Source organism: Electrophorus electricus, chromosome 13, assembly GCF_013358815.1.
Source record: "Electrophorus electricus isolate fEleEle1 chromosome 13, fEleEle1.pri, whole genome shotgun sequence".
Lineage (NCBI taxonomy): Eukaryota > Metazoa > Chordata > Actinopteri > Gymnotiformes > Gymnotidae > Electrophorus > Electrophorus electricus.
Genome location: NC_049547.1, coordinates 6,961,864 through 6,977,313, shown reverse-complemented (window position 1 = coordinate 6,977,313; position 15,450 = coordinate 6,961,864). Strand labels below are relative to the sequence as shown.

At 39.0% G+C, this 15,450-nt stretch overlaps 1 protein-coding gene across 3 annotated transcripts; it reads right to left on the bottom strand.

Annotated features, from left to right (window-relative positions):
• Positions 1-34: 34 nt before the first annotated feature.
• Positions 35-14,625, bottom strand: LOC118242361 (TOG array regulator of axonemal microtubules protein 1). Of its 3 annotated transcripts, none has more exons than XM_035533127.1 (19): positions 13,214-14,625; positions 11,465-11,528; positions 10,002-10,133; positions 9,494-9,751; positions 8,735-8,919; positions 7,920-8,152; positions 7,506-7,591; positions 7,224-7,379; positions 6,899-6,949; positions 6,512-6,681; positions 6,062-6,230; positions 5,745-5,966; positions 4,449-4,566; positions 4,125-4,230; positions 3,590-3,825; positions 3,049-3,207; positions 2,596-2,722; positions 2,010-2,122; positions 35-1,832 (listed from the first exon to the last, which is right to left on the bottom strand). In XM_035533127.1, the coding sequence occupies exons 1-19, from the start codon at positions 14,246-14,248 to the stop codon at positions 1,778-1,780; spliced, it is 3,675 nt and encodes a 1,224-aa protein (XP_035389020.1). In that variant the 5' UTR covers positions 14,249-14,625; the 3' UTR covers positions 35-1,777. The 3 variants fall into 3 exon arrangements, with proteins under 3 accessions (XP_035389020.1, XP_035389021.1, XP_035389022.1); XM_035533128.1 differs by having other exon boundaries at positions 6,062-6,227; XM_035533129.1 differs by having other exon boundaries at positions 6,062-6,218.
• Positions 14,626-15,450: the final 825 nt, after the last annotated feature.

Sequence of the window (15,450 nt, the reverse complement as noted above, 5' to 3'; positions counted from 1 at the left end):
AATCATATATGTATTAAACATGAAATCCCTAGTGTTTACATAAATAAAAACTTTATTATATAGATCAATCTCTGTCTTACACCATCTTGAGAAACATGTTCCATATAAGTTAACATTACATATGGAAATAGCTAAGACTGGCACTATACAGAATGAGAATTACACCTCCGGGCATGAATTTAATTGTTTACTATAAACGCATCTGTTAGTCTGATGATAGCTTTCATCAAGTGTTTTGCTTGTTACCATTCACCAAAAATACAGCTGTTTTACATCCAAAGTTATTCAGGCATCTGTGCAAGAAAATATATCTGACTAATTTGACTAAAGTACAAATTATTTTTACTCCACCAATAAATGTGGTCATGCAAAAGACTAGGACAGGTCCCACTTATAACATAGGCCATAATCAATCAGTTAGTAACTCATTAAAAGATTGTTCATCTATGCGCAAAATGTACATTACATACTGCAACATCATACAGCATATAATAAGCTAATACTGTGCCATTACACTTATTAGCTATACAGTACAAAAGTAATTTTGTAAATTATAACATTTTTAATTTTAAAACAACCATTTAAGACTCCCCATTGAAAAGTCTCGTTACGCATACCAAACAACAAAATATACATCCTTGTTCCTTGTGCATGCGACAAATTACATTCTGCACGATTACCTCAGGATATGTCAACAGGAAGCAACAACAGTCATAGAACAATATATATTTATAGTCACCATGACAACAGTTATAATGATAGTGTTAGTATTTCAAAGTGCAAAAAGAGTAGTGCTCCTAGGAGTGTTGAACCTGATACCATTAGTTAAAATCTTTAAGGATTTAGCTTTCTGCTAATTCAAAACATTAAAAAGTTTGACTTTCATTGTCTCACTTTTTAATTTAAAGTGCAGGCAAGGTAAAAAATGCAACAACATCTCCATCTTCAAGTAAAATCCATGTTTTTGTCAGATGGGGTTTGTTTTGGTCTGGAAATCTGGGTGGCAGATCTCAGGGGATTGGGAGGTTCTTCACAAACTCTTTTAGGCTCTTGTGGATATTGGAAGGTTGGGAAACAGCACAATCCAGCAATGCTGGGCCCCTAACCAGCTCCCTAACCAGCTCTTTAAAAAGAAAAGAAAGTTTTAAAAATGATAAAAAGAAAAGAAAAATCAACCACTAAGTGCTCTGTAACCTCGAACTCCTCAGGACCTCATGAGGCAGAAAATTAGAAACATAAAGAACATGGAACATGCATGGTTTAATTAAATAATTATTATTTTTAACTATAACTACTTTTCACATCCTTCTATGTAGCAAGTAACAACATTTCTCATTAATTCTATATTTATTTATGACAGAAGCATGTTCTCAGTCTACAATGATTTCAATCAATTAAAATGACTGCATTTGGTAACTATCCCATATACGAGATCCTATTCAAATGGGATTACTCTCTGGCATTTGCTTGAAGTAATTATGTAATTTCTGGTATATCTTGACTCAAAACATGGCCCTTATGGCTTCCTGAAACTTTGTTTCTTTACAAATGTAATTATAACTGTAGAATGTACATAAATCAGCAACTGTAGAATTTTTCTGTATACACATCCATAAAAGACTAGACACTGTGTATATTGTATATTTACCTGCAACTTTATCAACAAGATCCACCTTGGTAAATGTACTGTACTTTAAGAATATTCGATTTTATCAAGTAATTTATTTGAGTATGCCCGTCTGGGGATGCCTGCGTGCCCGCTAGGGGGCGTGGTGCATTATGGATCCGGTCTTGTCTGCAATGCTGTGGACCTGTGCTTGCTGGCGTCTTTGCTGAACACACACAACAAGAGAGAAAATGTAAGGATTGGTTTATTGTAATAAAAAGAAATTGAATGTGGTTACAATAAATTTAAAACAACAACAAGATAATCACCATCAAAAATTAGAAAGATTAAAGCAGTTTCAATAAGAACTCATGTTTTTTGCTTTGATTGTTTAAAAATTCACCTGCTGACAATCTGAGGTTGACGGTTTAGAGAGGAGGCATGCCTCATTCCACCGCAAGGGATATAGCGCCTGCCTCGAGCTGAAGGGGTATCCTGAGGCTTCTCACCCGGGACCTAAATCCACATCAGCATCACTGGGTGATGACTCTCCAGATAATGAAGACCAAATGTTCTTTCATACTTTGTTTCTAACTACTGGGTCTGGGACTGCACTGTGCAATATCTATACCTTACTGTAAATACAATATTTGAACTATTATAATGGGAGATCACAAACTATTTACTAGGAGACAACTGTATTGCCTCATCTTTTTGTACACTGACATCTTTAATATATGATTTTGGCTTAATATATTTGTTGTATATACATACTGCTGTGTACAATGTGTGGTGCCTTGCACTGCTCTGTACTTTAGTATTTGTTTAAAACATTTGTCTACCTTGTCTGCTCTGAGATGGGTTTCACTAATACTGTGAATAAGTTTAGTGAATAAGATTTGTTTAGTGAGTAAGCTTACAGCATAGTGGCTGAATGGAATTAAAAATCCTAATCATATATACAAATAGACACTGTGCTGAATTGTCACCTTGGATTTCAGAGTGAGGACAGTGGCCCTGATGGTGGCCAGGTCTTTGGTAGGGATGTACTTTTCCACCATCTTATCAAAGTCGTGATGAGACGACAGGAACAGTAGCATGCGGCGACCAAAGTACCTGAGACAAATAACAGCCCCGTTCCCATGAGAGAACCATGAGGGAGGAACTTAAGGGTGACTCACAGCACAGCAACAAATTGTACCAGTCTACTACATTTACTACAATTAAGCAGAGTCCAATATTTATTAGTATATTTATTTTACCAGGACACAATTCCAGTTGCCAAGACACTCTGTGTCTAAAAAACTTCTATTACTCTACAATTTAGCTGCATTTGCTGACTTCAGAGTGTCATAGTTGGGAGACTAAAAGAATAAGCCAAAAGATTACTATCTGGGCATGTGAAAAGCTTTGATAGTTTTCCTTCTGATCCTGGTACCAACCTGGTTTCTTGGGAAGAGTCTTGCGCCAACTTGGAGACTGCAGGTAGAATTCGATCAGTCACATCTTTTGTCCCAGACAATAAGTGGTCAGCACCAATCTTCTCTATCAGAGTAGCCAAATGCTGAGAAGTGCACTTTCTTACTACAGCATTCAAATGACTTTTGAGGAGAACACAAACGAGAAAAGAGAAGGAAATATTTAAAAGGCACTCAAAAAAGAATGACATAATAACAAATATGTAGTAATCTAGTCAATGTATACAGTGCAATGTTTAACTCTTTCATCTTTAAAGTAACTTAATACTCTTATCTATGAACTAAAGGCATAATCAAATTATCCTATTCTATTTGATGGCTTTAAAAAAATCTTTAAGAGGATAAATCAACAAAAATACTGTCCAATGCCAAAAAACATTTCGAAACACCAAAGGATAAGTGAAAATAATAGCAAACAGCAGCCAAAGCGCTCTCATTTGTTGGCCTCTTGACTGCTGCAGCTAGATGAAAGCTATAGCTGAAAGCTAGCTGCAAGTTAACTGACCCGAGTCCTCCAGCGAGAAGAGCGTTCATGCTTCGGGTGGGGGTGCAGTTCTGCACCATGCAGTCCAGGGCTGTGTCCACATCCTGCCTAATAAAAGCATTGGACTCTCCTGCTTTGTGGAGGAGGACCTTGGCTGTAGCTTTCACCTCCTGGTCCATACCTTTCTGCAGGCCAGAGTACAACTCTCCCAAGGTCACCACCGCCACGCGTGACACTCCAGAGCGTAGGTTCTGAACCTGGGGGAAGGAAGACATTCCAGCTTGTGTTATGCCAAGAAATGGCTTCATCACTCATTATTAGTTAAATATGGCATCTAAAATGCCGTTAGATGAAAATTGTTTTTATAATAATTTCAAGCATTATACTAACTTTACTGAAAGATCTGTGTAGTTTTTGGCAGCAATGTCTCAATAACATATGCTGATGGTGTATGACAAAAAATTAAATGGTATTATAGGTTCATTTTAGGAATCAGACAGATTCACAGGAAGTTACAAGGAGTCAGACGCAATAGTGAGCAGATATAGTCACTTACCTCTTGATTAAGAACAAGGCAGACATCATGAAGCCTACTACTAAGCACATCAGAGTGATACCGTGCTAAACTACGCATGAGTATCAGGCCATCAATCTTCTTCTCCCTGTATGAAAATATTGGACAAACACAAACTGTAAAAGTAGGCTATCATAACTGAAAAAAGGTTATGAAAGAGGGGACATAAGGAAAAAAGTGATAGCAATAAAATCACTTTACTAATTTCTAAGCATATGTATCATATATGCAGAAAATCATAAATTACTAAACTGTTTTACTTGACCCTAGCCAAATGCTTCATAATTTTACAGGTATGAGATTTACCAGTCATCAGAGCTAAGCAGTCTGAAGCTCTGAGTGAGAGCAAGGTCCGGTTTAGAAAACGGCCGCAAAGCCAGCTGCTCATGGGGATTCTTCCTGGGGGTTCCTGGTGTGAGTTCATCTAAAGAGGAATACCGCACCACAAACAAACTGGCTACTTATTTTAGGGCTACCAGTTCAATTTGTTACAAATCAACTTGACTGCAAAACATAACATTATTCAAGATGGCCAACTACATTTAATGGCCTTGCACAGTATTTTTTCTCCTTACTCAAAGTGTTGTATTAGCTGGAAGTATGTGATTATCTTCATACTTCTGCTTCAGTTCAGTAGTTACTGGGCATTGTAGAGTGCATAAAACAACCTCTAATTGTTTTATTTTTTGTATACCGCCTAACTTCTATTTAGGACTTACACTTTATGTGGTGCTATCTTTGATGTCACAGATAACACTAGTTGACTATAGTGAATCCTAAGCTATGTAATATTGCATATACATGAACTGTGAAATCAACTGACCCTACTACACTTCAATCACTGCACATAGCTCTTCTCAAGGAACAGAGATGACATGTACATACAAATGCTCAGTTTTTGTATACAAACGGGAAAAGGGTTACTCTACATTTTATTCCAGAAAACAAGACCAAATCAAGGTTGCTCAAATTTCTTTCTGGGGTCTAAGTGACACCCAATACAAGAGTTTGTAGCAAGCATTTTACTGTGAAATAATTTGCAAACTGAGCTCAATACAGCTCTAGATTTGTCTGCCGACTATAACTGAAACACAACACCTTTCCCCACACTTACTGGAGGTAATATTGATAAGTTAGTAAGTCTTTGATATTAATTAACAGTCATTGTTTTCATTCGACACTTTATTCAATTCCGTAGCAAGTAATGGAAAATACAGCAAAACGTTAGTACATGCAAACGTTTGCTAATTTTGTGCAATTTGGGTCCACAAATGTATTTTTTATAACGTTATGATACACCAACACTATTTGAAATTACCATTCTGCTGTTTGAGGTCCACGCCCAAACAGCAGAATGGTAAAAGGACAACACTCTTTTCAATGTCGTTTTATGGTTAAAAAAAATGATAGTAGGAAGGTGACTGGAATATTTAACATTCTTTGAAATATATATGTTTGCTTTTTTTGGTTTTTTTTGCATTTTTAAAAAAACAACTGTGCAGGGCCTTTAAAACACAATTGTGTGATACAGTGTTTAGAGCAAATCTATTTACTCAAGAGCAGTGACCATGCATTAAGCGCAGAATAACAGGTGACACTCACCAGAGCAGTTTGAAAGGGGTGGACATGCTCTGTTCAGACTGGGGGCTTGTTGGCGTCGTGGCAGCATGCGTCTGGAAGGAGCCGTGGGAGGGCTGGGATGAATGGGGGGACTCAAACTTTTGACCAGGCTTCTGGGTGTGTGTGTGCTGTTGGGGCTCGAGGGCAAATCATCCAGGAGTTCAGCCTTCGTGGATGCTAGAACACTACCGTTGAGCTGCAAATCTGATGGGAAGGAGATTAACAGGCTATGGTGAATACAGAGCTTCCATGAGTCTCAGTAAGCACGAGGAGGAGCATTCATTGAGGTCAACCGTTACCTTTCAGAGATGCCGCGTCGTCTGAGCCCACGTCACATGCTATGTGTCTAAAGTTCTGCTTCAATCGTTGCATGTTCTGCCACTCCCCCTGTATAGGCGGAACTTCTTGCTGCTCCAGACGATGTTGATGCATCTTATCCCTTGCAAACCTAGACAGCTTTACCCTCTCCTACAAATACACATACATGAATAACCACATAGCATCTCTATTCAAGACTGTCAATCAGAACCTGGAGGACCAGACTGAAATTATGCAACGTAGGAGTCAATTTGCATTAAAATCTTATCAAATCTTTATTTTATCAAAATTTTACTGTCAAACTGGCAACAAAATCATTCCATATCAACAACACATTCAAAAACCACTGCTGAAGTTAGGAAAAATTAAAGTAAAGGGAATCAATAAATATTAGCAGATTGTTCAATAAAACAAAATAAACATTGTCTCACCGCTGCTTTTTCTGGCTCAGTGCTTTCTTCCGAATCCATATGGCCAGCTGAAACAGCATGGCCATACACCCCAATCAGTGGCTCCCTGGGGGGTTTTCTTACCAACTCCTCCTGTTCTGGGGACAGAGTCACTCCAGGGTAGCAGGGAGCACCAGTGAAGCCAAAAACTCCTGTCATGGTGATAAAAAGGCAAAGCCACATCAACCTCTGTGTACTTCACATATGGAGAAACACACCAGTCAAAAGTGAAGGCAGCTGCATTACAATCACAGTAAACAGTTTACATTTTCACCCTGTAATTGGCATCCTTGTTACCAACTATCAAGTTCTTACTCAAAATGTGATTAGATATCACAAAGATAGCACAAAAAACAGATAAATTCCAACCTCTGCCAACTACTCCCTCCGACATGTCCTGAATGCTATGCATTTGAGATCCTGAAAAACACAATACATGCCGACCTATACATCTTCATGAAAAATGTAATAACTCCAAATACAACAGCTGAATTTATACTGGTTGCTTTATGAGGCAGAAAAAACATGTCTCTGGGTACAGGCATAGCGATGGGCAGGGGACTAATTATTTGTAGCATAGAGCTTCCAAAGCAATTTTTACTCATGTAATATAGGGTTAGGTTTTTGTTGTTGTTGTTTTAGCAATGTTTCATCTGACTTAAGATCATTTCCAGGAGAGCAAGAGTGAGCTCACCTTTGACAGGCCTGAGGGCACGGAGAGGCTCTCGACCAGCAGGCCTGGTTTGTGGAGGCGACATTGCTTTCTCTGCTGGTCCATTACAGTATGCTACTCTCTGACCTACTACGTTTACGCTCAAATCAGAAAGAACCTTTTCTTGCTGTTGGACATCTGCAATGCAATTCACATTCAAATCTGTAAATGCATTCTGACTTAACTCCTCCACATATATGTGGTATAAAACCATTTTGTGGGGTGTAGTCACTGGGCTAAAAGAAATAGTGAAAGTACACACACCTTGAGGACCTGCTTCCATGGAGGAAGAAGTTTTCTGTCTTCCTGATGGTACTCTAGCAATAGTTTTTGCTGCTGAGTCCCTAGGGCTGCAATGATTTCAGCAACATGACATTTATTTGAGTGCATATCAAATTCCAGCACAATGCACAGCATAAAATAAAGGATTTACAAACTTTTCAAAATTGGTGTTGCTGTATGTGATTGCTGTTCATTGCTTGACTTTGCTACCAAACAATCAGCTTGTTGGCCTGCTTCCCTCATAAAGGAAATAAAATGAATCCAGTAATGGAGAACAAAAATACTCCTTAAAGCAGGAAGACTTCCAATTCTAAGTGAATGGGTGATTAACTCAATGCTGAACCATTATCATAGATTCATTCATATATGTATATAAGAGCAAGACCAGTCATCTACCTGATCTTGGTGCCATTGGTGATGGTGGAAGTTGGGGGTGAATAGAGGCTGGACAGGCTGCTCTCGCTCAGAGGGCTGGTCAAAGATGGTGAGGTGTGAGAGGGGGAGTCTGTACTCGGCTCCAGCTTCACAGCAGAGTCTGGGCTGTTGGGTTCTGGGTCAGAGCCACTCGCGCTTACCTTGGCTCGCTTCTTAGCCACATTATTACGCAAGTAGCGAAGGGAGTTCATCATCTGCAACATAACCAGAGTCTATCAACCCAAATGCATTTGACAGAAATGCAAATGAAAATGCAAACTGTTTGGTTTATCGGTCAAGTTCAAGTACATAAAGCAATACTACTGTATGCATATAGTGTGAGAATCATCCAGATGTGTTTGGAAGAACATTCAGGTGAAAAATTATTAATGACCTGGCCGCCACCTCCACCACCACTTCCTGATATCATCCTCACTGAACAACTGAGATAAACTCAAATGAACTATCAGAAGGAATCATCACAGAAATCACTGCTGAAGGGCAGCTAAGTAAAACATGATGCCATCATGTTCAGCTTTAACACAGGGATGCTAAAGCAGCATTATTATGTGACTGCCATAATATTTGCCAGCTTTTATTAGAATCAAACATGAGTTAATGCACTAAAATCCAGGCTTTTCTATTTTTCTGGTCACCAAGTATTTAATGGTTCCAAAGTAAAACATTTGCAGGCAGCAACAAAAAAAAAAGTGTTGCAGTATCAGTTAAGTTACTGCATCTGAAACAAGAAACTGGGGAACTCCACCTATGTATACGCAACACATTTCACTACTGACCTCCTCCCTGTCCACTGGCTCCTCATCTTGGTGGGAATTCCTATCAGGCAGCTCTTGCTGCAAGGTATCCTGCACGGATTGCCGTATGACCGGGGAGGTGGGTGGATGATGAGATGGTGATGAGATGGTGCTCGCCCACAAAGTACGCGCAGGCAGTGGGGAACACCTGTTGGATCCAACTTCACCTGCAGGGAGTGTGATGGGCAATGTATTCACTTCAATATACAGGGTAACCGAATACAAAGCCATCAAGTATGTAAATTTAACAGTGCCATCTAAGCCTGTAAAATAAGGCAACCCATCAGAAATCATTAGCAGAAAAGTTACTATAACATTTCATTGCCTCAGCACAAAGTACACCGCTGATGTTTTTCTATCTAAAAAAGAGATAAAGCCCTGAAAGTGCCACTGAAACATGATTCAAACTAGACCAAAAAGGGACATCATCTCATATGTATCTTTCCAAAGCTTAATTAACGGCAGTGCAATAAAGTATTATCGAACGAAGAATAACTGAAAGCAAGACATCCATTCCAGATTAACTAGAGCTCATGTAAATGTGTGACCCAACAATGATTCAGTTTCTTTTTTATTTTTTTTTTAACTGAATCCTGAAATCTTACATTTCAATACAATTTGATATTTCAGTATGATTCATTTTTAATTCTGACACTGCTAAATACTGAAGAGCCAAAAATGCTTTGGCAGTTTCCCACTGAACAAAGACACATTTTCTAAGCAATGTAGCTATGCCCTCACCTGTTTTATCCCCCCATGAGCTGGGGTCCCTGTGACGAGGGATCGTATCCCGCTTGTTGGGCCATGTATTGGACATGGACAGTGAGGAGTTTGCATGGCACCTACGAGGCAGGGTGGGAGTCAGCTGCACTCCCGGAAGAGTGGCCAGAGGGTAGGAGGGCAGCAGAAAAGACCCGGGGGGGGTTGGATTGGAAGGAACTGAAAAGGTGCGCTCTACACTGGGGTTACCAGACAGCAAGCGGCTGGCTTTGGGCAAACCTGTATGGAAAAGAGCATCTATTCTCAAGAGAATCTTCCATGACTATTCATTTGGCAGCAAATAATGTTCAGTAGCTCCTTTCATTTGACACTCAGTGAGTGAAGTTTATGGTCAAGTGATGCCTTGATTCCAATTATTCTATTTAGCAATATTTTACAACAAAACAAATCTATTGCAAAAATTATGCAAATGTGCTATTTTCTACATTTTGTATATATAAATAAAGTAAAATCAACATCAACAAGTCACCTCTGTCAGAATCACTGAGATTAGCTGCTTTTAAAATATCTGGGTCCGCACCAAGGCTACCGCTTCGACAAAGCCTACCCACTGTCTCTCTTTTCCATCCTGGAGCATCGGGCTGGAAAGGCTCTACTGAATCTGGAGAATGAAACAGAAACAGGAAACTTGAGGACAATTTGAAGCATCAGCTCAGCATATGTAACTAATAGGCACACATCAGACTACAAATGCATACCAAAAAACAACTAAGCGGTAAACAAAAAGTGAGCAATAGCAATTTAGATTTTATAACTAAAGACTTTAACATAATTTTAAGAAAACTTAATCATATGGTTACATTGTTTACAGGAGACCTCTGTAGGCTCTTCTTGGATTTGAACAGTGCAGGTGGGATCTTTTATCAACAGACTGCAATAAAAGATTCAAGTCTAGTCTTGCCTGCAGTCTTATATTGTCAATGCCAACTAAAATAGGACTTGGTAAAAATCACAAATTCCTTACATCACACAGACCGCTGCAGCACACCAGAGCTCAACACTGGCCTTGTTTCACCCAGCATATTAAAGAAGCTATGTTATATAGATGATTGCGTTTGCAGCCATCTAGATGTGGTATCAGAAGCCAGCAAAGCAACATGACAATGTTTTGTTTGTTTGTTGGGGCGGGGGGGTTAAAATAATGACAAAGTGACAACTATAATCAATATACATGTATAGCCAGTATTATACTAAGCTTCTATATCAATGGTAGGAAGCATTATCATCCTAGGCTAAACAAAACTGCCCAACAAATAATGTGTTTCACCGTAAACCCACCCTGCATGTGGGTGGTCATGGTGCCCACTCTAGTGTGCTCTACTCAGTCATCTACAAACATATCACTGCTAACATTAGTACTGGAGCATGAAATACACTCAAATTCAGACTTCCTCTAGTGTTTCTAATAAATACTACTCCCATGTTTCATAATCCACACACTGCTACATTGTGTTAATGCTTCGGTGTGGATTTTAGGATATTTTTCATGATGCCAATTTTTTTTTCCATAAAGTACAGGAATATTGAAAAGTACTGAAGAACGCCCATATTAATAGCAGCAGTCCGAATACTGATAGAAACCCACTTCAATGTATTCCATGTACTCATACACATTTAAAACTAAACAATGAGTTAACATTTTCATTTCATGTCTTGACCTACATGTTACAAGTCTGGGTGGCATGTTCAAGGACAAATGTCCAGATAAATTAACACACACACACACTAATTAGGTAGATAATTAGATAATTAGCTGCTAATTTCAGGTGTGAAAATGAAAGCATGAGTAAAGGCAGAAACAGTAAAAGAGACACAAGAGACATGGGAATACAAATCAACATGTATTTATAGGTTGTATGTTGAAAACCTAGTAAGAAAATAGGACAAATCTAAAATAGAGGACACAGAGAGAAAACAGAGACATTTACTTACCAGAGTTTGTGCCACAGGTTTCCTGATTCAGCCTCAAGGAGGTAGTGAGATCTTCCACACTAAACTAAAGCAGCAACAACAAAAAACAGTCCCTTATTATTGAACATTTATAAGTAAGCATGTAGCTAACCATGATATTCCTTTTTTTAAAATGGACATCTGTTCTGTTGTAGCTCAGTACACAATGCTGTCTTAGCAAAAATGTACAGGACATTGAGCAATTTTATGCAACTAAATTACAATGAAAATAGTACTGAAACAGTTCAACATGAAAAATAATGGGGGTCATGTTATAAAAATGAAGTGACTCAAAACTTACACATTAGGCAAAACAGTTCAGTTCTGCAGAAGGGCAGTAATGTAAGAAATGTAAGGCTGTAACTTTCATCTTTGGTTATATCTTACATTTTCTCTATAAAATTTCTAGATTCCTTTGATCAGAACTTCTCAGGGGTCATTTTTTTTCACCAAGAGGTATAAAAACAAGATGGGTGTCTAATTCCACAGTGATAACATTACCCAAGACTTCATAATCTTCTCCCTTCATTAAACATTCAACACACTGTCTAACTGCCTGGTTTCCATAAGCAAAACCACACGGCCCTATTATTAGAGACATTAGAGAGATAGATTGGATGGAATTCAGTTTGAATATATTTTTCACTAAAATGCTTGTGAAACAACTCTAGAAAAGCACACACTGACCCCAGATTATTAAAAACAGTTACATATGTTTTGCACAAAACCCCACCTTTTTACTGTTTGCATGCTTACAAAAGAGAAATAAGTCAACAGGATGCCATTGCCTCGCTGAGCTTGAAGTAAACACGCAAGGTGATTTTCAGTGGCAAGGAAGAAACAGTTCCCTAAGGTTTCAACATCTTAATTAAGACAAACTTCACATGCAGGCACAGGGAACAGTGAGACCTTTATCACAATGTCTGCTTTGGGAATATGATAAATTAGCTCTTAACGCCAAACAACAGACAACCTTTCTAACAATGGAAACTAAAAGTTGTAGATATGTTGCCAAGAAACATGTAGTGTTACAAACACTTTGTAGATATTTTAAAGATCATTTTAGTGTGAGTCAATGTTATAATGTTAGCTACACCATGCAAGAAAATTAATCTAAGATAGATACCTAGCTTTACCAATTAGCTGTATGTAAAATATATTTTAAACATCTTGCACTAATGCTTGGAACATTAGGCGTTTGATTAAATCTGTGTCTGCGATTTTAAAAGTGTTTTTATCTTCCCTGTTATATCTACTATAATGCCCCATGTTGTGCAGTTTACCAAAGAGTTTTGGGGTCAGCACATGTGTCATGAATTACTTTCAGGTGAACAAGATATGTCATACCCTTTTAACCCACTGGTCCCTTTCTGCTTCGTGGGAGGTTGTAACCAGATCAGCACACTGTCTCTCTTTTCTCTGACAACCGACCCTCTCTAGTGAATCCTTTCTATTTCTATTTGTTAGGTCCTACTCTCTGACCAGTCTGTTAAATCAGGGGGGAATCTGGATATGGTGAAGACTTCAGTTTGAAGCTAAAACACCTGACAGTACATTAATCCTGTCTAAAAGAATACAAAGTTTAGGTTAGGTTGTTTTATTCAACTGCAATTTAGTTTGGAGTTTGGAGCTTCATTCAAAATAGTACATTCTCTCATTTTTAACCTTATTTTTCCTTTTTTGTAATTCTGTGTGTGCATGTAAAATTAACTTCATGAGGTAATCACCCACCTTATCAGATAACTTTGCATTTGATGCACTGCAAGGCTGCTTGTTTACTGAACATGGGAGGCAAGACCTCTCCCAGGGTAGCTTGTTTTTCGCCTTCCTAGCGCTAACTACTCTCTTGTGTGACTGGAGGTCATCTGTAAGAGAACCAAAGCTGCCATAGCCACTCAGTCGATCCGAATCTGGTTCTGTGTGGTGGCTCTGTGCACTGTTAACTCTGCCTCCATTAATAACCCAGTTCAGGTCAGCTTCAGAGCCAAACTGAGGCATTCGCCGTTGACCAGGCTTGGGGATGACCAGTGCGTATTCCACCATACCATCTGCAGACAATCGGGGGAGAATATGCCTGGCTCTTCGTGCCTGTACTGCAGCCATAAGTCCCTCCACATCTCCAGTGAAGTCCAACCTGTTAATGGCCTTCATGAGTGGCTGTTTTTTTCCTGTGTCAAGACAGTAGTCAAAAACAGCAAAGAGCTCCAGAGCAGCATGTCGGACCCTCTTTTTATTGTCTGCAAGATAAGGAGCCACTACAGAACACAGATTGGGGATATTGAAGTCTTTTCTGGGGTGTGTGAGCATAGCAGCTGTGATGATGTTGATGACATCTTCCCTGACTCTGGAATTTTTGTGCCTTAGGTGTCCTATTACAAGTTCCAAAACTTTCTGTGGACCTACAATCCTCATGAGGTGACGAAAAATATTCATGTACTCATTCCGGGGAACAGTCCGTGCGTCCCCCAAAGTTTTGAGGGCCACACATACAATCTGTTTATAATGTCTGTCCACGGCATAGTCCAGCTTTTGAACCAGGAGGCTGATAACCTGTAAAGTGCCATACAAGACTTTGAAGTTTGTATCAGTCAGAAGTCTACGTAAAAAATTGATGAATTCCACAATACTGTCAGAGGAAACGGTTTTCAAGTCCAGCTCTGAAATAATGTTCTTCAGCTCTTCTACCCCATTTGTTCGGTTCTGGTAGTTCTCGTGATCAAGGAGTTGTTCGTGTAACTCCGGCGATATTAGCGCATAAATCATCATTGATCCAATCACTGACTGGAAAAGCAATATAGCCAGTTGGCTAGCTAGCGCATTTCAGCAGCGTGTTGGATAGGTGCTATATCACCAAGTCAGTTTGTCAGGAGCCCAACTTGGAAAGAATCCTAGCTAAGCTAGTTAACCTAGGTTAGCAATCGCAATCGCAGTAACGTTACAGTTCAAGCAACACTGTCCAGTATTGTTGACAATTAGAATATTTACAAAGACTGTGTTCTCCAACAAGAACAAGAATTAAAAAGCACTTTCCTCTTTTGAATTCCAGTACGATCTTGAAAGTTGGGTATATGTAAACACATAGACTTGCTCGGAATTTTCTTCTCAGACCATAGCTCATCGCCTCGACACCCTGGCGTCTGGAATCAAAACGTCACAAACCAACTGCTTCCATGGTGACGCGAGTTCTCGTAACCGCGAAGATTCGAACTCGCGCGTGAAAATATGGGAATTGTGACCAAATATGCTTGACCGTATTGGACCCTAAATTATGTTAATTAAAATGGCCTATAACAATACAACAACTCTGCTTATGTGTAGCTGTTCACAATAACGTTATTCTGCGTCCATATCTCTGTTTAAGGACATTTACATGGTATAAAATCCCAATGGATGTCTGTACTCTAAAAAAAAGCTCAGCAGGTTTTCTAAATTTCACCCGTATGCCCGTGGTTTGTGGGTAATTTCAAATATTTTGCATCTTTTGCATCCACACTAAAACAATGTTATGTTCCAGGGTGTAGGGAACCCTCCAGATTCCAAACTATGTTTGGTATTAAATAGAGTTATTTTGTAATTCTGAACTGTAGCTTTTTTTGTAGACACCAGATGCATACATTAGTTCTGGGTCTACATAGGTTCAGAGAATCCCAAGTGAAGTTAAAGAAATATATTTTTAGTTTTAGAATTAGGCCTAGAGTGAGCCAATAGTGAACTTTCCCAGATATTCCTAATTTAGTGTGTCTGTGCCTTAAACAACCTGGATCTCAACACCACCAAGATGTGGAAATTATAATGTACTTCAGGAAGCATCCTCTTGCACCCTCCTCATTAGTCATTAAGAAACTGGTCAATGCAGTGGAATCCTGCAAATTCATTTCAGATGCAGGATTCTACTATTACAAAGAAAGTACAGAAACGCAGGTATGTCTTAATCAAAAGCTTAATTACATTTTAGGCTCCACTAATGC